We start from the raw sequence: 23,956 nt of genomic DNA, 5'->3' as shown, positions 1-23,956 counted from the left end.
CGTGCAATTTACGATGGGTATGAATAATTTGCTTGTTAACTATACCTAACGTGTTTACTATGTGTGTCAGCAATAACATATTCTGTTTTATATTTCACAGAGAAAGGAATTAATACAAATGCAATTATAGTGAGCAATGCACTTGCTATAACTGAAAATATTGTAAAGCTGAGACCGAAGTTTTGCTTTTCATCATTTGAAAGTTTGCCCACCATCCATTTAATATGCTCAAGATTTCGCATTCGTTGTGTCAGGGATATGTGAGTTGTTGTGTATAGACTTTTTCGCTCCGGTGTATAATAACCGTTTTATTCAGAGGAGACGCTATGACTCAGTGGTATAGAGCAGTGGTCTCGTAACTAGGTGGTCCCGGATTCGGAAGTGCTCTTTGGTGAGGCATTTATCCTCATTAATAATTCTCTTGGAGAGTACTTTTAGCTGTCGCCCCCTATTTGCTCTTTTCAAGCATACACATGTTTCTTAGCAGTCATGTAAAATCAAACCATCATCTTAGGTGATCTATATGAAGCGTTTTAGGCTAAAGAAAATGTACATCAGAAAAGAGCTATGGGTCTTACTTTTTTTACAGAAATTACTTAGCGACAGGCGAAACGAGCGAGCTAATAATCCTAACCGTTTCATACGTGATGCATTTTGATGTATTCATTTCATTGAGTAATAGCGTTTGTTATTCATGCCAATATTATAATTGGCTTGATATTAGAAATAAATATAAGTGATATGAGGTCCCAGTTGCCCCGGTATTGGTAGTTTTAAGAAACTACGATGGTTTGCAATCCCGCACCCGTATATTATTTTCACTTTTTCACGGCTATTACGTGTATCCTTTGCTGGTACTAACATGACCTGCCATTTTCAGCGACTCTCACGAGTGACACTTTGATAAGCCTTGCTTATTCCCAGCTGGCACTCCATCCTATAATCTTTTTGCTTTAAATATGAAATTGGAGGGGCTTGTCAATTGCAATTAACCTTAAATATTGCATCCAACAGCCCTATATTATTTTCACTTTTTAACGGCCATTACATGTATGTCTTGTTGGTACTAACATGACCTGTCATTTTCAACGACTCTCACGAGTGACACTTTAATAAGCCCAGCCTTCTCCCAGCTGCTACTTCGTCAGCAATTGCAATTAACCTTAAATAAAAATCATCGATTATTTTCCAGGCTCTCATCTTAAAACAGCTGGGAATTACATAAAATGTGTGTACTTTAACTATAACAAATAATAATAGGGTATTGTTGCGTAGGGGTCAAAATGAGCTAGCGCTATCTGATTTCATTTTAAAACTTCACTTTATAAATAAGAGGGAGACACAATATCCAAGGACAACAACAAATTACTGTTTTATGCAGGGAAAAAATGGCATCTTGCATTGGGCAAATATCACAAAAAAGCAAATAGTTAAATACAAAACATGGGGAAATATTTTAAACAATTGATTTCAAAATAGAAATAGTGTGTTATATAAATATAAACAACATAATGTAACAATAAGCCTAATTCTTTATTAGCTAGAGGTGCAGAGGATAAGTCTCCTGACTGTGAATCACAGGGTACGGGATTCGAACTCCTGCCACGGTACTGACGTCATGACATTCAGCTAGAATTGCCACACTCCACCCAGCCGAGGTATCAATTTCAGGAGCGCCGAACAGCTCCTAAAACAGGGGTAATATACCAGTGGAGCTCGCCAGGCGTGCCTGTGCGCCAGACATGAGGGCTTTACAATAACCAATTTGTGTTATTATCATTGATATTATAACATACATACTTATTGTTTTTCGGTGTTTCATACAATTCAATATCACATTGTGAGTCAGTGAGTGTATCGCTTACGTTGAAGATAAACAGAACATTACAAAATCGTTATTCGAATTTGACTGAATAGTATCCACACAAAAATAATACATTTTCAGAAACGTTGTTTTGCGTTGTTTCATACACTATGTGGAATATCACATTGTGAGTAATTGAGTGTATCGTTTACGTTGAAGATAAAACTAATTGTATTTGTTACATGTTCACCTTATGTAACAATTTGTATTAGTGGTCGAATGTCTATGTCACCGGACTGTGGATCACGAGGTCCGCGCCTCGACACTAATGTACTTTGGCAAGACATTAATCTACATTTGCCACACTCGACCCAGGTGAGGTAAATGGGTACCTGGTATAGGATTATTCCTTGAAATGCACTGTGTAACGGATAACGGCTGCCGAAGCTAAAGCTAGGGTAATAATTTCTAAAGTTCTTACTTCTTACGCATAGAGACGTTATATATATTATTATGTGATATGCGCTATACAATAACTGATAGATATATATATATATATATATTGTCATTACCACCGAAAATGGACTACCTTCATCTGAATTCTATCTCCACTATGTGTATCATTCATGTTGTTGATTAACAAATATACAAAACGAAATATCCAAACATTAAATGTGTGTCTTTACAGGTATACTTATTTCAACCAACAAGGAGTTTGCGTTTATCTTCTTTTTATTTCAATTTGCCTTAGACCAAAAATTGATATTAATTGTTATCATTAGTTATCGACAAAATTTGTCCTCTTTAATTTGGCCAACCTCCTAATAAAATTCAACATCTATATCAAACTTAGGGTAATAATGACATTCATTTACCACTCACATTATGTTACTTTTTAAAAGTGAATTTTGTGTCCAAATGTTGTATTATTCCTAATTGTTTTTCTTTGCTTATATTTAATTTAGTAAAGTGCTGGTCTTTGTAAACTGATTTTATGGTATTGTGTTAATATATCAGAATGGATTGAAATGAAGTAATAATAATATAAGGGTGTTATAAGATGTTTCATCATATACATATACTTATGAAAATTATTAATCAGATCATGAAGCACTTGTATCACGTGTCACCTATGGTCAGTGACGACGATAACCTCCAAAAAGCAGCTGTTGGAAACTATACGAGTTAATGAAGTAGTACTTCAATGATAATTAGGCCTTAAAAAGGAACATAAGGTGGTTTGTACTTTACCTAATGGCTCAGAGGGATGACGTAATGGCTTATTGGAAGAGCGGTAGTATTGTAACCTGGATGGATGTTCTGGGTTCGAAACCAAGTCAATGCGCAAATACTTTTGTTTTTAACCTGACTGCTAAGAAAGGCATGTGTATGCTTGAAAGTAAGCACAAAATGGGACCGACGGCCTTGAAGTCCCCTCCGAGGGACTTGGTCATAGCAGTAATAATAGCTCTATCCAGATTGAATTTATTTTTCATTTCTTTTCACATAATATAAACAATGACATACAATAATAAACATAATGATATAATAGAAATTAGCATTGAAATATCTTTGACATTGTATTTTTTTCATGTAATGCAAAATGATTTGGTTACAGGAAATTAAAAAATGAACCTACTTGAAAGCAATGCTTGTTAGGTGTAGGTTCGCACTATAATAATTAAACTTAATACATTTATAATTTAATTTTGAAAAAAATTACGGAATCAAAAAAAGAAACGACAGACAATAATAAATACAAAAAAATTAACGAGACAAAAAAAAAAATCAGAAACAGTAGCAGAATGACAAGATGAGGATGATACATGAAGAAAAAAGAATGAGCGAGTGACAAACAGAAAAAGGGGGAACACAGCAGAAAGAGAAGAAGAAGACAGAGAGAGGGGGATAGAGGGTGAGAGAGAGAGAGAGAGAAAGAGAGAGAGTGGGAGACAGAGCGGGAGAGAGAAAGAAATGGTGGCCATAGAGGAATCATTTTTAATTAGTATTATATACATATCATATACGTATACGTATACGTATCATATTCAAGTCACAGTTTTGATGTGAAAAAATGGCCAGTTTGGCAAAATACGGGGAAAAAACCTACTTATCTGTTACGTGTGCTTGGAGATTGTACGGAAATCTTGCAATTGCAGTGCAGTAGCTGTGCAGTCTACGCAGCCTCCGCATGGAAATCGTACTAAGCCCGTGCAACTTCCGTGCAGAGGTTGCGCCAGAAGTCGCGGTGACCGTGCAGCCGCCGTGCCGTTTTTGAACTTTTTTTTTTTGCCCCCATGTTCACCAAAATATCGGGCGACTGCTGCACGATCTGCACGAGGTCTCCGCGTGATGCCCGTTCGGGATCGTGCAATGCCACATACGACATGTCTCCGGGGTACGGGCTTACTTTCCCCGAAACAAACCCGTAGAGGCCGCAGAGCCCGTGAATCCGTAAGAATATCTCATGGCCGTCTCCTGCCAGGATACGGGCTCCGTACACTAACCGCAGGCCAAATGTAATCCAGACATTACTTATAAACAAGCATATAAATGCTTTCTTGGTAGTAAGGTAAACAAAAAAACAAAACAAAAAGAATCACACCATTAAACCCTTCACCTCTCTCTATTTATACACTGTTGTTCATAATGATGGAATAATTTTTTGTACCCCAATTTATAGGATGATTTTGACAATGATTTATACCTAATAGATCTAGATAATAGTATACATTCTCAGATTTTATTGAATAATAATTTGCGAGTATTTGTTTTGCGTGGCTACTAAAGCATGTGTGTGCTACTATGCTAATCAACTAGGGGACCTACGTCCTTAAGTCATAACTGACAGTAATGAGGATTAATGCCTCACACAAGGGCATTAATATAGCTGATCGACACTGTTTTTATTCTGGGGGCTCGCAGTTACGAGGCCATTGCCTAGCCACTGAATCATGACTGTACACAGCGGTGGTGGCTATGGTACGTCGCTACCCCCACAAATACAAAAAAAAAAAAAAAAAAATGCAATAAATTATCAATAATTTTTGCATTTTCACCCGGTCCCCAGTAACAAGTTTCTCTGTAGGGCCCACATAGAGGATTTTTGTTTATCTTAGGGGTCGGGGCAAAATGCAAAATCAAAAAGGGGGGGGGGGGGTCCCCCAAAACATACACATAACAAAAATTCAAGGGGGGTTTACCCCCCCCCCACCCCCCCCCACCCCCCCTGCGTACGCGCCTGTTTCAGATGACCTTTTACTTATATATATAAATGATACATTAATTCGATCTGAGATTATGGGGTTACCGTTTTCAAAGGTAATTTTGCAGAAACTCATGTATCAACTTTAGAACGTATGCAGAAACGAGATTGCAAAATCATTTTAGGACGTCAGAATCAAAGTTTTGAAGCAGCTTTGGAAACGTGCGATCTACGTTCATTAGAAGCAAGACTTGAGGAGTTATGCATGGACTTTACCAATGCTCTTGCCAAACACCCACAATAAATTTAAAGAACGTTTACCTCCTAGACAACAAAAGCACTTATTCTCTAAGATCTTGATCAAACAATACCTTTGTAAAACAAAACGCTTCAAGTGCAGCGCCCTTCATTACTTTATAAATCTTCTTAATAAATTGTAATACTATTTTTATTTCACAGTTCAAGATTGCACTATGTGAATGACTTGTGATAGATTTTATCTCGATTTTCTGCATTTCTAAATGCTTCTTGCCATCTCCTCTCATCTGTCATACAAGGGACCCCTTTGTCTGCTCTTTCTCCCCCCCCCCCCCCCCCTCCGTTCCCCTTTATATCTTTCTCTGTCTCTCTGTCTCTGTCTCTCTTCCTCTATCTTTCTCCCTCCCTATCTCTATTTCTCCCTTTAAAAAAAAAATAGATCAACCTTTTCTATCGATACCTATCTTTCCCAATTTATCTTTAATATTTATTTTTCTCTTTCAACCTCTCTCGCTACTCCTCATCACATTTCCTTTTATCCCAGGCACTTTCTACGTCTCACTATTGCTCTTTCTTTTTCTCTTACATCAGCCTTTTCTAACTATTCATCCAAACTTAAATTTTTGTTTCTCTCTGATTCCTTTTCCATACGCGTCCATCCATCGCTCTCTCTCTCTCTCTCTCTCTTTCAACCTCTTTCTACTTCTACTTCTCTTCTCCTTCTCTTTCATCCCATGCTCTCTCTCTCTCTTTATCTTTATCTTTCACTGTGACATTTTCTTTTTCTCCTGCATCAACCTTTCCTAACTATTTATCTATATTTCGATCTTATTCTCATTTCATCTTTTTTCTTCTTTAATCACTCCTTTTCTAAACCTCTCATTACTTTTCTTCTCATTCCCTTTCATCCCAGCCTCTCTCCCTCTTTCTCTGTGTCGCTTTCCCTCTCTCTATCTCTCTCTTTCTCTATTTTTCTCCCTCGCCATCTCTATTTCTCTTTAATTTTTAACCTAGATCAACCTTTTCTATCGATATTTCCATCTCTTTCTCAATTTATTTTTAATATCTCTTTTTCTCTTCCAACCTCTGTCTCTGTCTCTCTCTCTCCCCCTCTCTTCACTAGCACATTCGTCTGCTCCATAACAACAGTCATAACACTGTAACAAGAAACTCCATTAAACTAAATTAAGTTTCCGTCACAATATGCATTTATTCTACTCTAACTTATTTTCATCTGCAAGAAATAACCATAACCATAGCCGTACACTGCTTAGTGAATCAGATTAATTGTTACCGAAGAAAAGAAGTAGACCAATGAAAACATTTATCAGTGACTTTTCAGTCTCTAATAAATACACTTTGCTTTGGAAATAAGTTAACGTAACCTTCATATTCCAATATTCGTGCATAAAAGAGTTGATCTCTGCTGATTGCTCAAATTAACCTGATTAATTGAAAAATATAAGAAAATCTACAGTCCTAACATATTATAGCCTACCAAGAACCATTATTATTACATAGTTTAAGTACATTAAACCACCCCGTTTCATTAAAAATAAATCATATTTGTACTGTTATTTTCCTTAAAGTTCATTTATCACCGTTTTAAAAATTACTAAACCGCGAATCCCAGTAAAAACAAATATTTCCTTATACTTAAAGTGACAGCAGAGTTCTGCGAAATGTGAAGAATTTAGTCAGCTCGTTCTCATTCTTGACTTTACACACCGGACTTATGGGGTGTTTTCAAAAGGAGGGAACTCGCATATGCGTACCCTAAATAACACTGAGTGGGGGGGGGGGGGCGGGAGTGTATCGTAGGAAATAATTATGACTAGAAATAGTTCCATTCCGCATACCATTCTGGACAGCGAACTATTTCGGAGCTCTATGAAATTTTAAGATAAAGTTGAATTTCGGTCAAGCGTCTGCATTGTAAAAGAAACGTTGTGGAAGTGATTGAAAAAGGTTGATGGTGTAGCACATGAATATTGATGTATACTTTGAGATTGCGGAATCATGAACATGATAAGAAATAGGCTTAGTCTTCCTAAAAGTCACCAAAATGTTTTTTCATTTTTTCACATTCTTCCTTTCCATTCGTTTCCACCTCTCCGCGATCAGTTATTCTAAACTTCTTCATTTAGCTCAAATATCTCATTTATAGTATTCATTCTTCCTTTTGCTATTGCATCTACCTTTTCTAACTATTCAGCAACACTCCTTCACCAACCTATAACTACTTATTTTCTCCTTCCCCTTCATCTCAATCTCTCTCCCTTTTCTCTCTATCTCTTTTCCTCTCTTTCTCCCCTTCTCTTCCTCTCTCACTATCTCTATTTCTCTTTAGTTAGTCTAGATCCACCTCTTCTATCGATATTTCCACCCCTCATTCTCATTTTATTTTTAATCTCTCTTTCTCTCTTTAAATATCTATCTTTACTTTTCACCTCATTCCCTTTCATACCGGACTCACGCTCTCCATCTCGCTCTCTCTCTCTCTCTCTCTCTCTCCCTCCCTCTCCCTCTTCCCCCCCCCCCCCCGCTCTCTATGCTCATATTCACTCTCTCTCTCTATCTACATTTCCATTTCTTTTGCATTATTTTTTTTTTTAGATATTGAATACCTCCCTCTCTCTCTCTCTCTTTCTTTTAAAATCTCTATATTTCTACTTCTCTTCTCCCTTCATTTTATCTCAGGCACACACACACACACACACTCTCTCTCTCTCTCTCTCTCTCTCACTCTCTCTCTCTCTCTCTCTTTCTCCATAACTCCCCTCCATCTTTTTCCCCTCACTCTCAATAAACCCCTCCCTTTCTCATCCCGTTCTCTCTCTCTCTCTCTATCTGCATCTATCTTTCCCTCTCTTCACTAACACATTCTTCTGCTATATAACGACAATCATATAACACCGTAACAAGAAACTCAATGAAATCCGATTAAGTTCCCGTCACACTATGCATTTATTCTACTTTTACTTATTTTCCTCTGCAAGAAATACCCATAACCACAGTACTTCACTTCTAAATGTCCTGAAACGGATTAATTTTTAGCGAAGAAAAACAGTAGACCAATGAAAACAATACAGTGACCTTTCAGTCTTCTGTTCTAAATACCTGGGCCACTACACATTGCTTTAGAAATAAGTTTACGTAACATTCATGATCCAATATTCGTGCATAAAAGAGTTGATCTCTGTTGATTGCTCAAATTAAGCCGATTAATGGAACAATAAAAAAAATCTACAGCCCTAACATATATTAGCCTACTTAGAAGTATTATTCTTACATAATTTAAATACATTAAACCACACCGTTTCATTAAAAATAAATCATATTTTTACTGTTTTTTTCCTTAAAGTTAATTTTATCACCGTTTTAAGAACTACTACACCGTGAGTCCCAGCTCATTCCGACAATCCTTTCTTAAACTTAAAGGGAAAGCAGAGTTCTGCGAAATGTGAAGAATTTAGTCAGCTCGTTCTCATTCTATTTAGGCTATTTCCATAGGGGAAATATAAAAGTGTATCGTAGGAAATATGAGTTGAAATATTTATTTATTTATTATTATTTAGTAAAATAGGACCTCTTCTACAAGCTCCCCTAATAATTATGTTGCATGTGAATTCGGTATTTAATTCACCAGCCACCACCCCCACCCCACCCCCCTCCCCCCTTGATGACACAGGCCTGCCGATGGTTTGACCCATGTAGCGTAGGCCTACTGAGCTAGGTTAATCATTAATGTAGCCCGGAATAGTCATCATAATGATAATGAATCAGTTTAGTCTTCCTAAAAGTCACAAAAATGTGTATGGGACCACACAAAATGTGTGTGATCCAGAACCTCAGCTGTATTACTTGTCATTATGTTGAAAATGAGGATGTAAATTTGAAGAGACATCTTCTACAGGATACACTTATTCTATGTCACCCTTTCATAATAGCATAACAAAGAATTTTAAAAAGTCACAATTTTGTTCACGTTTCTCAAAACACAAGCTTCTTGTTTAACCTACGAACGATAGCACCTTCCCGTACGATAAATATATAACTCTACTCTACCAGCTATGCTTTGACCTATGTCACTGTTAGTGGTCGTTATCCATTGAAGACGTTAAATCAAAATATGTGCTAAATAACCTCACTCTTTTTGGTAGTAGCAGAAGTTGAGGTTGACGTTTTTACCGTTAGAGTAAACGCCTTGGTAAGGGTGTACTGAAGACATCCTGTCGCTGTTATTGTGGTCTTCAGTGTCCCAATAAAACCATTCCTTTGATACAGTCATCCCGTTCACCTAAACAAGATACAAATTGTGTAACGTAAGATGGAATGAAGACGTACTTAATATGTAGTAATATTAACAATGATGATACTGGTAATAAAAAGGATATAATATTTGTTGATGATGAAGATGATCATGATAATAATAATGATAATAATAATCATAATCATAAGAAGAAGGGGAAAGAACATCAAGAAGTATTGTAATAACGTTGCAAAATTATTTACACTTTACTACGGCGAAAACAGTGTTTTGTTTTGTTATGTGTTTTTTTTTAATAATTATCATTAGGGGGGGGGGGCTTTCAGTATGCATTTAAAGAGAAACACTTTTGTGAGATATGTTTTTGAATATGTTCAATACACACCGTCTGGCAATTCTCGAACTGTGAGAAGAGGTAGAAGTTATCATCGGTGGGTAGGAAGATGGCCTGGTCAGTCACACCATCGCTGCGACAGCAGGATTCGGTGTTATCTTTGTAGCCGTAGCTTCCAGACGGCAAGGTCCCGCTTTTCGAGTTCTGGTTGTTGGTATCCTCATCATCCCAGTAAATCCAACCTTCGGTGAAGGCTGAGGAAAAAGATGTTAACAAATATCAGATAAAGGTTAAAGGTCAGATCAAGTGCAAATTTCAGCTGAATGTGAAAGGTCAGGAAAGGCGATAGGTCAATTAAATATGAAAGATAACTCAAGAGAACAGATTGGATAAAACAAGAGATTACATATAGGTGATAGGGTGACTTTCTCGCAGGCCAAGTCCCGCCGTACGAGTTCTAATTGTTGCTCTTGTCCTCGTCGCACCAGTATAATACATTCAGTGAAGGTCGAGGAAACAGGAAGGGAAAGGTGATATAAAGGCGAAAGGTCAATATATTAAAACAAAGCTAAAAGGCGTACATTCACATAAAGGTGGGTCTAAATGGTCAGAAAATAGCGAAAATGAGTTCCAAGCCGGCAAGGTACTAGTCTAGTTTTGGACCCTATATTGATTTTTGTTATTCGCCGACTATAAACGTTAAGCCGAGTGATGGCGCGATCCTTAGTGATTGCGCGATCCCCACTATTAACGTTAAGCCGAGTGATGGCGCGATCCTTAGTGATTGCGCGATCCCCACTATTAACGTTAAGCCGAGTGATTGTGGGGATCGTGCAATCACTAAGGATCGCGCCATCACTCGGCTTAACGTTTATAGTCGGCGAATAACAAAAGTCAATATAGAGTCCAGAACTAGACTAGCAAGGTGCCACCATAAGAGCAAGTGTATCCTTGTTTTCATCGTCCTAGTAAATATAACTGCGAAGGCCGGTGACATAGGTGATAAAAAGGTCTGATAAAGATGAAAGGTCAGATAAAGTTAAGAGGTCAGAAAAGGTGGAATATCAGTTTTTTTTTTTAAAGGTCGGTCAAGACAAAAAAAAATGATATAAAAGCGAAAGGTAAAAAACGATGAAAACTCAGCCAATTCTTAAAACAAACGATCAGATGAAGGCGAAATGTTTGATAAATGAAAGCTCAAAGGCAAAAATGTAGAAAGTGGTAAAATGTCGAAGGCAAAAGAGTGATTCTCTAGCAAGCATGGCCCCACCGTAAAAATAGCCTTCCGCGAAGTCTGTTTGAAAAATTGAGGTCAGATAAAAGTGAAAGGTAGGGAAACGTGTAATGTCAGAGGAAAATAAAAGGTCGGATTAAGCTAAGAGGTCGGATTAAACTAAGAGGTCAGCTAGATGATGGGGAAAGGTCAGGAAAGGTGAAAAGCTCTTGTTGCGGCCCGTGAGCTAGCTCTTTTGGCGCGTCCCGCGGAGCTTTGAAAAATTAAATATAAAAATAGCTTATCAATGAAATGCGGCCCGCATAGCAGTGATGAAATAGGGTAAAACATTTACACACAGCAATCTCTATTTCCATAATTTGTTTTCATCATTCACAACAAATTGACTACTTGGTTGATACAAAACTCCTCAAATTTCCTCTCATTCCATTACATTAACGACATTAACATCACTCGCAGTGTTAATTTCAGTTCGTAATTTCCGCCCGCAGTAACATTTGTAAATATACAAATGTTGTGAATTGAAATGCCATGTTTGAAATGCCATACTTGTCTTGAAACTTACAACCCTTTTCTCCCGCCATTGAATTTTCTCATGAATCCGAATCGTAAACTGGATAGTCCCCTTCCCTTTAAACCGCGTTCAATGATATGTACATTGTACAACTAATAAGATTAGGATATTCTTTCTGCCGTATCCTTGATTTTGTTTGAAATAACAACCAACAAGGCATCGACTTCGAGACCCGCGAAGAAAAGGAAGGTTTCTGATGAAGGCAGAAACATAAAATCAGATTGATCTGTGAAGTATTTCTTCATAGTGTGTAATTCTACTGTATTCATGTTCGTGTGTTCATTGACTGTATATTCAACAATGATGTGTAATCGTCCATGACCTAGCATCGTTTTTCCATTCATGAACGAACCTGCATTCAATCAGCAGATGTATGAGATTTATTGTATTATTACCAACGCTCCTTCTCTCCCCTTTCCTTTTCTTCTCTGCAAGTCTCTCTTTTTCATTTTTATTTGTATTGTTGTATCTAAGTTGAGGGTTAAATCAAAATCAAAATCAAATCAAAGTAACCCACTTTGCATTATTTGTCACCAGAGTGTGAATGTAATGGGCATTATGACACGCTGCATCTAGCAAATTATGGAGAGTTACAGGGTGAAGCTAGACTTAACAAGACCTGACAAATTAGTGACCGGTCTAACTTGCTAAAACTTGTCCATCAAATCCCCCCCCCCCCCTAGAAATCACACAAAAAAGTAAGCCTGATTTTTTTTCCCACTGATTTTGTTGTTTGCTTGTTTGTTTTTGCAAAATTGCAGGTGTACACGTATTGCATGACTATGTTAGGGGGGAGAACACTACCTTAGGCCCGCTAAGTTATGCCAATCGTTAGCTGTGAACCGTGAGCTTTAAAAGGTTGGCCACCCGTGGGTTATAAGGTAGTGAACAGGACGGATGTCTGATTCCAATTCGCATCGTTAGAGGACGGGAACGGTGTCCTCGTCCACACAAACGAAAAGCCCCTAATATTAAACCGCCTATGACGGATCACGATGATAAAGATTTGATGAATACACGCCAGTAAACACCAAAGTCCACGTGCATTATGCCAGGACAAAAACAATGAAATATGAAATTTAAAGAAGAACCTTTCGCAAATCCTACATCCTACCCAAATATATTATGTGTGAAGCCGTGTGCTTGGGTGGGCGCGTGTGCGTGATGTAAACTTTATTGTGCTTCTATCGCAAAAATGAATTGGATGAACATCAGAGTCATATACCGACATCGTGAATTACTTTTAAATTGAACAATATTAAACGTGAACTACCTGCAGGGCAACTGCCACCGTACTTGTAGATGCAGTAGCTTCCGGGCTGCCAGGTCCACTTCGATTTCTCATTAACGTTCGTGACGGTTTTGATACAAAAGTTCTGCGTCATGCCACTGGAGTCTTGCCCTGTCATGTGAATAGGATCACTCCATGAGTTGGTGCCACCATTATCATCCTCTGTATCCTGGTATCTAGATCCCTCGTTCCAGGTGAACTCCTTGTTGGGACAACCATCTTTGGGTCGGGTTAGTCCGTACATGCCATCGGGCCAGGTCAGGGGAATCGTCACATCCGGGTCTGGAAGAAATCAATGTAGAACCGATATAATTTTCTCAATTTCATTAAAATAGATATTGAACGAGCCAGAGCTGTTTATCATGGTCATACACACAGAGTTTTGGCCACTTAGTTTCAGTTGGATACGATATGGCGTATATTCCTTTGTTTAATTGCATGGTCCCAACATTTCCTACCTGACGCCTTTTTAGTCCCATACCATTCGTTTAACCAGGAACAGTGTGCAATTAAGGAAGCATCTTGTGATCATTTTTCGTCGCAGTTCTACCCTTTGAGCCGTCTGTCTTGATTGAGCCTAACTGGAGTGAGACTCCTGTCAGCCGATCGACATGTGGGGGCTAACAGAGGGTTTAAGTAGAGGTGTCGTGTCCGAGTGGTTTAAACACTTGACTTGAAACGCAAAGGTCGTGTGTTCGATCCCCGACACGGCACTCATGTTCTTTGCCAATGCATTAATCTACATTTGCCACCCATACCAATTAGGAGAAAAATGGGGACCAGGTAGGATGGCGAAAACATTTGTGTTAATAATTGCCCTCATGGTGACCAAATAGTAGGAATACTCCACAGGGAGTGGATATGGTGCACATTGTTCGTGAATGAATCCGATGCCCGGGGTTATAATATAATTATATAAAGCGCTTAGAGACAGTATTTCTTATTATTAAAGCGATATACAAATCCAGATTATTATCATCATTCAGTGGCAATAATTGAAATGAAAGCCTTGTAAAGAGCATGTATCATCTAGCTCTGGCACTCATGTCGCTTGCTTTAAAAACTATTTTTTGATAAATCCTTTGAAATCTCGAAGTTAGACTGTTTGTAATATTTGCAAATATGAAAAACAGTCTACAATCAAACCTTAATCTTAGTGGTCACCTATATTGCACCCCTTATGAAGGAAACATGACTGTGTTGAAGAACCTGTCTACAAAGGCCACCCGTTTACAGTGGCCAGTTTTTGTGTTTGCCTTCAGTGGTAGTCAGGTTTGATGGTAAGATGTACAAAAACATATTTGGCTACTTTCGCGTAAATTTGCTGAAAATTTAGTCATATAGGCAGTTTTAAGAATTGAATTGAAATCTTGAAATATCCCTGCCAGCAGTATTATTATCTCCAGGGAGTGGGTGGGGGGGGGGGGGGGGGGTGGGGGGACTTGTGTCCTTCGGCAAGGTGTTTTATCTGCATTGCTCCTCTCTTTCTAGGTTTTAAATGCCTTAAGTATGAGCATGATTGTAAGCGAACGAGGCGTTATTCGGCATATTGTGCCCAACTCAAACCGGGTTGGCCAATCTCTTCGAATTCGATGGCACGTACTAGCTGACAACTACAGATAACATATATCGCGCATGACTATAACGCTGCCAGCGTTTGGGTCGGTCGCGTAAATTTTTAACGGTTGGTCTTAAGCGGTTTATTTGAAAGGTTATTATTATTATTACAAATCGTCGCTGTTTTCACGAAGTGACGGTAGTGAAAAAAAATTGCATTCACCTTGCGTGACGATTTTCCTCACTACCGTCACTTCGTGAAAACAAGGACGAAATTTCGAGTGCAAAAAGAGAAAAAGAATAAGGAAACAAAACCAACTCGTGCTGTCGTGTATCTTCTTCCAATTCCGATAGCTCTTCAAAGCCGTCAATACATTCTCCGCAGCCGCCGTCCTATTCCATGATGCCGAGCAGTGCCCAGAATCGATGTAAGCCTGCATCTGGGTCCAGTAATCCTCACCAAATAGCTCATGCATGTCGACGAGTTTCAAGCTGATTGGCTCTGGAAAGATTTGATTGGATAAGAATAGATTTCATTTAATTTCATTTCATATGATTAATTTGGTTTTGTTTGATTAGATTTAATTTTGTTTAATTTGAATTGATTTGGTTTGAATGATTTGATTCGGTTTGATTTCATCTGATTTTACTTGAACGACTTTGTTTTAGTTTGTTAAATTAGATTTTATTTAATGATTTGTTGTTAAAGGTACTATGTCCCATTTGCAGGCCAAAAAATGAAAAAGTTAAATTCCAACTGCATTTGAAAGATAATACTTATTTAGAACTTCCCTAAAAAAGGTGGGGCTTGAAAATGTCTTCAAGTGGGAAAATAATGACTATTAGTTGTCAAATCGACTTTAGGGCTATAGAGCCCAATAGTAATAGTCTTGATTTTCAGACAATTGTACCGAATGGTCATATGTTTTATGCTGCGCAAAGATTCAATCAGTTTAATCTTGGCCATCACAAGAAGTGAGTTATTGATGTAGACAAATGCTCATGTACCCTTTACAACTCTTTTCATGTATGTTATTACCAAAAAAGAAAAAAAGCCAGTCAGTCACTCAATAGTGTCTGACAGTGAAGTCTAGCAAGTAAACGGGTTTCCTTGCATAATTTGAATATGAGGACACTGCTAACGTTTAAATTTCACAGATAGGACATACATGACATATTCACAATTCCTGCAAAGTTCTACCGAATTTGAGGTTGGCTGCAAAAGGGACATAGTACCTTTAATATATGGATAAGATGATATTTTATATTCGATTTTATTTGATGTTCAGCTATTCCATTATGAGATAAATGATATGTATCATAATCACGGATTGAAATGATGTCCTCATCATATACATTTTCATATAATAAGAATAATATTAAAACAAAATAATGATGCGTATTGGAAAACAGTAGGCCAACGGTGATGAGGAAAATCAGAAAGAAATAAGGACAAAATGGAGGTAGAAATGATTTGTCGGACAGAAGTGAGAGTATCATGATAAGCACATAAATGGCTTGTAAAAAGTTATCCTTACAAAATAACAATGATTTTGGTACATAATTAACATAAAATCAATAAAATAAAGATTCTATTTCACACCATTCAGACTAAGGCTTCCAACCCTATAGGAGGAGTACATGCTACCGAAACTGGAGCCACTCTGCATTCCGCTGTTGAAGGAATCCATATCAACCGAAAGCGAGGCGCTGAAGCCCATATATGACCCTCCAGCGCTGACACTACCACCGACCTGTGATCATGAAGATATCCATTATTGTCATTATATTATTTTGATCCTGTTACTGTTACAATCATTATTATATTACTATTATTATTAATCGTAGTACTAGTAGTAGGAGTAGTCGGAGTAGCAGCAGTATCACTAGAAACAAACGCTCGCAAAGGGCATTGTATATAAACTTGCTTAGTGGAATCATATGTTCCGGGTGTTTCATCCAACGGTGGAAACATTAAATTGATAGATAAATGAATAAAAATAAAAATTTATCTCTATGAATAAGAACGTAAGTATAGATAAATAAATGAGAGGAAAAAAAAGACAAGAATACAAATACTCCCATTATTTTCTCTTGCAATGTAGTCTTACATTTGTTGAAGCGTACGAGACGAAGTCCGCCCTATGCTCCTCATAGTTCGAACCCTCCCTGGTTCCTAGATCCACCTCGGTGACGACATGCTGTCAAAACAAAGAACACTCAAATTAGTTTCCCTCGAAGTTAGGTTCATTTTTTTAATTCAATTCCATTCAATTCAATATATTTATTTGTCCAATGTCATTCAACATGGATATTTGGTTTGGTCACATGTAAAGTGAAGGCTCAGACAAAGTTCACAAAGAACAGAAATATGAAACGAAACATGGATACATCGATGACAAAATACTCTTCATACATAAAGATGATTTTCTTTCGGCTTTAGCTTCTTTAGATTTCCTTAAAAACGTAAGTTAACTGTAATGCATATTATTATTTTTTACGTCATATATTCAAACGTTTAACAAAAGTAGCCACTGCTTTCTGAACCATGAACGTCCTATCAGAATTTGTAGTGTCATCTATTATTGGAGTAAGTTTTTAAAGAAATGTCTGGGATTTGTTTTGATTTTATTGATTACAAATTTTGAAAATTTATGATTTTCTTCTTTTAATTGCAATATGCTCAAACTTCCATTTATATCTTTCTCTTAATTAACCAGGCGCGAACGCAGGATTTTTTCAAGGGGGGGGGGGGGGGGGGGGGGCGGTTTTAACAATTTCAAATCGGGCCGAAAATTTCGCAACGACCCAGTCAGCCGCTGAATAAACGGAGGGGGGGGGGGGTAAGAGGACATTTTGTTGGGGGGTCCCAAAATTTGGAAATTTGACCGATTAACATTTCGTTCCGTTGGGGGGGGGGGGGGGTAACCTTTTTTAGGTCATCGATTAGCAAGGGGGGGTTTCCTCTAAAACACACACATAACAAAATATTAAGGGGGGTACCCAAATCCAACCCCCCCCCCCCCCCCCCCCCCTCCTGCGTACGTGCCTGTTTTTAACTGCCTTCATTGAGACCAACTGATTAACAGGGGAGAATTTTTTCCTATAAAAAAATGAGATATTTAATGGCATTTAACATTTCAAGTATTTTTAGTTTATTGTTTGGTATGCGCTCGACTGAGAGTTTTAACAAACCTTTTATTAAAGGTAAAGACCAGTTATGGTCATGCGATTGCATTGTGAAAGAAACATTGTGGAATCGATCAGAAAAGGTTGATCATCTAGCATCTAGCATCTGCAAGGTTCTGGAATCATCAAAATGATAAGAAATTTGGCCCATTCTTCGTAAAGTTACAAGCACTATACACAGAAAGATGTATATGGGACTACCCTATATCTCTCACAGACCATGAGAGAAACAAATTTACCAAATATATGAATTAGTAGGCGGTTTCCCGGAAAAATTTTTATCATTATGTATTAGTCAAAACATATTCTTTCACATGATTGGTAATGAGAGCTTCCATTTCATTTTTTGAAATTGGGGGGTTTCCAATACTGGTCTTTACCTTTAAGCTGAAATAATGTAAGATTGAGCTTTCATAACCTGTATAAAGGGAAGTGAATTTCATCTTTAATTTTTTTGCAAATAAAAATAATACCAATCAGACATGAAGTTTAACTTCGCTTTGATTTAAAACCAAATAATTAAGAAGAAAAAATGTTGATTTTGAAAAAATATGCTGTTCCTTACAGTTCCCCAGGTCTCGAGGAAAGTCATATATGTAGTCATCCTCAGCGTAAGCCGTTGGTAGACGGCATGCGGTAGAAACAAATCCGTTGTTGAGGGTGTAATTGTCAGGACCTGCAAGCTCCGTCAAGTAACGCGCGTTGCCATAGTTTGATACGTTTCATTCGCGTAGTAGATATAACCTTCGCTGCTCGTTCGCGACTCGATTTTTTGATAACCTGAAAAAAGTAATAATAAACGAATTCATAATATTGAGTATTACGCTCATGCCTGGCATGCGTCTGTGTGCGTGTGAGTGTGTGTGTGTGTATGTGAGCGTGTGCTCTTGTGTGTGTGGTTCTTGTTTAAATGTTGTAACTGATTTCATTCCCCAAATCTGTTTTAATCGTAATTTACGAATTTTGCATGCAGCAAACTGAATTGTATTTTGAGAATTGTTAGTATTGCTTTGATAATGAATGAAATAAAAATTAAAAAATTACGTGGGAAAAAGTGTGTGTGACTGTCTATATCCCTTTAAAGGGAAAGTCCACCCCAAAATAAGTTTGTTTCGATAGAGGCAGAATAATAAGAAAATCAGGTGAGTGAAAGTTTGAGCAAATTCTGAATGAAAATAAGAAAGTTATGAATTATTGAAGTTGTGATCAATCAAATACAAATTGGCAACTCTGTGACTTATTATACGAGCTCTCCTTCATTTGCTTTGTGCATAATATTCCATAAAATCATGTTTTCTTCGTTATTGATGACGGAATATATATTTGTTCCTTGCAGGGGGAGTATAGAAACATATTTGCAATTATTATATTTAGGGTGCATGTATGGTTGAAATTTTTCTTGAGGGAAAATGAAAATTTTAGATTTTTTTAGTACTGAGCAAATGGAAGTTGAGCTCGCATGATACGTCATAGAGTTGCCAATTTGTGTTTGATTGATCACAACTTCAAAAATCCTAACTTCCTTATTTTTAATCGGAATTTGCTCAAACTTTCACCGACTTGTTTCTCTCATTTTTCTACTCCTATTAAAACTAACTTAATTTCAGGGTGGACTTTCCCTTTAATAATGTATAGGCTACGTTTTTGCTGATGACTCATTTTGTGTGCAGAATATAATACTTTTGCGATTTATTTTTCATAGCTGCATTACAATATACGAACATTATCATAATAATTTGTGAATTACTTACGGGCGCTTGCGGCGAATTCAACACTAGCAAACAAGCCGCTATATCCACCTGAAAAGAAATGAAGGATTTTTAAAATCATGTTTTATTATATGAATGATAAAAATACTGGTGTATTAGGTTCATCGTTATTTGTACAAGTATCACTGAATGATCAATTGATCTCTATATGTATTGTTTAAAGGTAGGCCTACTTTGTCCCATTTTCAGGCCCAACAAATGAAAAGTTTAAATTCCAACGGCATTTGAAAAAGAATACTAATTTCGATTCTCCCCTGAAAACAAAAGTGCTAACAAATGTCTTTTGTGGGAAAATATCGACCGCCAGTTGTCGAATCGAATTTAGCGAGCGCGCTCGTTTAATTAAATAGTCTGACTGTTTTACCCTTGTACCGAATGGTCGTACGTTTTGTGCTGCGCAAAGATTCAATTAGTTTAATTTTGGTCGTTTCAAGAAGTGGGTTATTGAAAAAGACAAAGGTTCAGGTACCCTTTACAGCTCATGTTATGTATGTTATTCCAAAAGAAAAAATAAGTCAGTCAGTCACTCAATAGTGTCTGACAGTGAAGTCTAGAAAGTAAACGGGATTTCTTGCATAATTGGATTATAGGACACTGCTCATGTTTAAATCTCACAGATAGGACATACGCGACATATTGATATTTCCTGCAAAGTTCTTTAAAATTTGATGTTGGCTGCAAAAGGGATACACTACCTTTAGTATTCGAATTTGAACCATTCTTAATGTAAACAACAAAAAATTACAGTAATGTAAATATATCGAGTTAGAGATTTTTATGGCATTCAAAAGAGAAGGTTGAGTTCTGGGGAGAGGTGAAAATAATTTGTGAGCGTTATCATTGTTATTATGCAAGTGTGGAAGAAAATCAGATAAAAGAATGTTCCCTGAAAAGCATGGCTCTCCAAATGCCTTCATATTCTAAATATGACAAGACAGTAACAGCTTAAAAACGAAGCCCGGTTTTTATGCTTGTTTGTGTAGTCCCATATACATTTTTCTGTGTACAGTGCTTGTTACTTTTCCAAGACTGGGCTAAATACTTGATCATTTTGATTATTCCAGAACCTTGCAGTTCGCACCAATAAGCATTGTCGTAAATACTATCTTCGCATGGGCAGATAACGGTCATTTCTGATAAAATTGTAAAAACCACCGACAGGAATACGTGCTCATGTTACGAATCAGTAGGGACTCTTAGATTAATTTGCGTGGACTGATACGTGTGACGTCCATTCAAGGCAGTGCATTAAAAGGACGTCGAGCGTAGCAATCCCCATTGTCTTCGTGCGAATCTAAAAGTCCCTAATATTCATGTGTGCACCTACGGTGTACATGTGTTTTATAGATTATTCAAAGGCTTTTGATAAAGTAAAACATTCAGAACTTTTTGAAGAAATGAAAAAGCTTGATATATATAGGAAAGATCTGAGACTGCTACAAAGTCTATATTGGAATCAGTTTGCATGCATCAGGGTAGAAGGAGAGTGTAGTGAATATATTAACATCAGACGGGGAGTCAGACAGGGTTGTGTTATGTCGCCGGACCTGTTCAATATGTATAGTGAAATCATTCTAAGAGAATTGGAAGATGAAAATGGGATACAAGTGGGTGGCCATTCAATCACAAATATTAAACATTCTGATGACACTGTTTTATGTTCTGAATCGGAGAAAGATCTCCAGAGACTCCTGAATGTAGTTGTAAACGAAAGTGAGAGAATGGGACTAGAGATCAACTATACCAAGACAAAGTGCCTGGTGGTCTCTAAGAAGAGCAGTCCAAAATGTAACTTGGAACTGAAAGAACAGATTATTAAACAAGTCTCCTCATTAATCTACCTCGGCAGCATGGTCACCGAGGATGCCAGATGTGAGACAGAGATCAAGAGAAGGATAGCTCTCGCTAAATCTGCATTTTCAAAGCTAGGCAAAATTCTGACAAATCGAACAATGAGTATGAGGACCAGAATAAGAGTATTGAATTGTTACATATACCCAGTACTTATGCATGGTAGTGAAACATGGACTTTAGCCTCTGATACTAAAAAGCGTTTGGAAAGTCATCATCTAGCATATAATTATAAGTATTGGTGTGTACTGCAAGGTTCTGGAATCATCAAAATGATAAGAAATTCGGCCTAGTCTTCGTAAAGTTACAAGCACTGTACACGTAGAAAGATGTATATGAGACTACGCACACGTGCGCGGCACGTGCGTTATATCTATCACATCCCAATAGGTCGACTAATTTACCAAATATATCAATTAGTAGCATGCAGTTTCCCGGCAAAATTTGTTTCATCATGTATTAGTCAAAACATATTCTTTTAAATGATTGGTAATAAGAGCTTCCATTTTATTTTTTGAGAGGGGGGCGTTTCCAAAACTGGTTTGTACCTTTAATATTTCTCGGTACTTTACATAGTTTTTAGATTCTTCATTCTCCATCATATTTGTAAAGCACATAGAGACATGATTTTGTTTTATTATGCGCTTTTAAATCATTATTCACTTTTTGTAATAACCATAATCATTATTATTTTCATTATCATTGTTGTGAGTATACTATTATCATCGTTACTACGATAAAACTGCTTTCTCTTGTTATATACATTTAATGATTTAAAAAATCATGTAAATATGAAAGAAAAAATGTTGAAAATATATAATTGCTAGACTTTGGATTGAAATTGAAATAACTCACCACCAACAGACACCTGAGCTGAAAGCTTCTTGGCATAACTGGAAGTACCATGAAAGGTGGTCGCTGAAGACGAGGTAAAGGCGGCGTCCCGAAGTTCAAAGTTAACCTCGTCCGGGATCTGGTACTTTCCATCGTTAGTGATCTTACCCTCGTCGTACGTCATGACGAAGATCGACCGACTAACCAGGAGTCCGGGGTCAACGCCCCCGGTGGCCATGTCGCCCCCTTCAGGGTTACCCTCGACGATGTTATACCCGATACCCAGGAAAGTGACACCGCTGGGTATCGGTAGCCCTGCAGAACATCGGCGCGCATCCTGAAGAAGTAGAATGACGAGAAGGATGATTGGGGTGGACTTTTTTCCGCCAAACATCTTGGTTCTTCTGCGAAATTTATCTTGAAATAGCTGACATGGGAGAGAAAACAAGAAGTTGACATCGAGCAAGGATTTATGTTTTTCAATCAACAGGAAAGAATGTAAAAGGGGGTGAAATCTGAAGTAAAACAACCAACTGACATCGAGCAAATATTTCGGTTTTTCAATCAATAGGAAAAAATAAAACTATTCAAAATGTAAATAGAGGAAGGAGTTGACATCAATCGACGATTCGTGTTTTGTAATCGGTCGGAAAGAATTGAAATATTTGAAATGGAAATAAAACTACAATAAAACTACAACTGAAATCAAGAAAGGATTTATGTTTTCTAATCACACTCAGTCCTAAAGAAAGATTTAACAGTTTTTAGGTTTGCGATTGAAAGGAAAGCAGCGATAGTCCGGCTCAATCGCATCAAGAGTGAAGACAGCTAGAGCCTCAGCTTTTTAAGAGTGGCGATTGGTTTACTTCAATTGAATAATAAATTAAGAATGGTGATAATTACAGTTATGTTCATAGAAATAGGCAATTCTTACAGTGGAGTTAGCTGGAGACAGATTACTGAAAGCAGAATTAACCAATAGCTCTTTTTTTTTTATTACGTTGATTTATTAACAGAGATAACGATATTTATACAGATCTAGCATAATCACTAACTTAAAAAGAATTCAAGATGACTTGGAGGTATAGGCCTAAAAAGTAGGTGAAATCCATAGGCAAATATTTAAATCAAGAGCCAGCTTTCATGAAGTATTGAGGTATGATAACCTGAAATATTACCAAAGCGTTGGTGACAAAAACTGATGAATTATTCAGGTTCTAGCCGACTTACCTTTGAACTTCCGTGCGTCGCAAAGGTGCGCCCAAAGACGATATTTGTGAGGAAAGCAACCCCTATTTATAAAGGATTCGGACCACAAATTATTTCGGTTCGGTCAACCCGATAAGCTCATCATCTTCATGAACCAATCATGAGCGCCTATGCGTCGACCTTGAGCCTGGATAAAACTCTGTTACGTAACAACATTAAGTTAACACTTAACAAATAATTATTAGTGTATTATAAGTGTGTGAAAATTGGATTTCTTGGTAATGTTGCATATTAAAGCTTACATCTAAAACTATTAAACAAATTAAAGGCTCTAATTCAACCAGTTCACTTGTTATTCTTGACTTACGAAAAACAGAAAGACATGAAATTTACGATGGGTATGAATAACAATTAGTAACTATACCTAACGTGCTTACTATGTGTGGCAGTAATAACATATTTGTTTTATATTTCACATTGATCACAGAAAGAAGAGATTGACAATTAAGTTCGTCTTTCTTTAACTCACACTGATATATATATATATATATATATATATATATATATAATCTGGTAC

General features: G+C 37.2%; 2 protein-coding genes across 2 annotated transcripts; both read right to left on the bottom strand.

Moving 5' to 3' along the window:
- Positions 1-10,012: 10,012 nt before the first annotated feature.
- On the bottom strand, positions 10,013-18,308 carry LOC115925227 (the record flags this gene model as incomplete). Its single annotated transcript, XM_030988831.1, has 6 exons — positions 18,282-18,308; positions 16,639-16,728; positions 16,131-16,281; positions 14,847-15,029; positions 12,953-13,252; positions 10,013-10,125 (listed from the first exon to the last, which is right to left on the bottom strand). Coding segments are annotated over exons 1-6 (864 nt in total), but the record flags the coding sequence as incomplete, so codon positions are not given.
- Positions 18,309-18,404: 96 nt separating this feature from the next.
- Positions 18,405-23,434, bottom strand: LOC115925226. The gene is made up of 4 exons (XM_030988830.1): positions 23,401-23,434; positions 22,192-22,597; positions 19,468-19,515; positions 18,405-18,496 (listed from the first exon to the last, which is right to left on the bottom strand). Exons 2-4 carry the CDS (start codon positions 22,562-22,564, stop codon positions 18,405-18,407), a joined length of 513 nt encoding a protein of 170 aa, XP_030844690.1. The 5' UTR covers positions 22,565-22,597; positions 23,401-23,434.
- Positions 23,435-23,956: the final 522 nt, after the last annotated feature.

The sequence above is a fragment of the Strongylocentrotus purpuratus genome, unplaced genomic scaffold (genome assembly GCF_000002235.5).
Source record: "Strongylocentrotus purpuratus isolate Spur 01 unplaced genomic scaffold, Spur_5.0 spur5_scaffold_18, whole genome shotgun sequence".
In the NCBI taxonomy this organism is placed as follows: domain Eukaryota; kingdom Metazoa; phylum Echinodermata; class Echinoidea; order Camarodonta; family Strongylocentrotidae; genus Strongylocentrotus; species Strongylocentrotus purpuratus.
This window is presented reverse-complemented; position numbering and strand designations above follow the sequence as displayed.

What these genes read in the sequence shown, in the direction of transcription:
- LOC115925226 (XM_030988830.1), bottom strand. Translation starts at nt 22,564, where the DNA reads ATGTTTGGCGGAAAAAAGTCCACCCCAATCATCCTTCTCGTCATTCTA. An exon ending in AGCTCAGGTGTCTGTTGGTG is followed by an intron (nt 19,516 to 22,191) that starts GTGAGTTATTTC and finishes ATTTCTTTTCAG; the next exon opens with GTGGATATAGCGGCTTGTTT. An exon ending in TGAATTCGCCGCAAGCGCCC is followed by an intron (nt 18,497 to 19,467) that starts GTAAGTAATTCA and finishes TACTTTTTTCAG; the next exon opens with GTTATCAAAAAATCGAGTCG.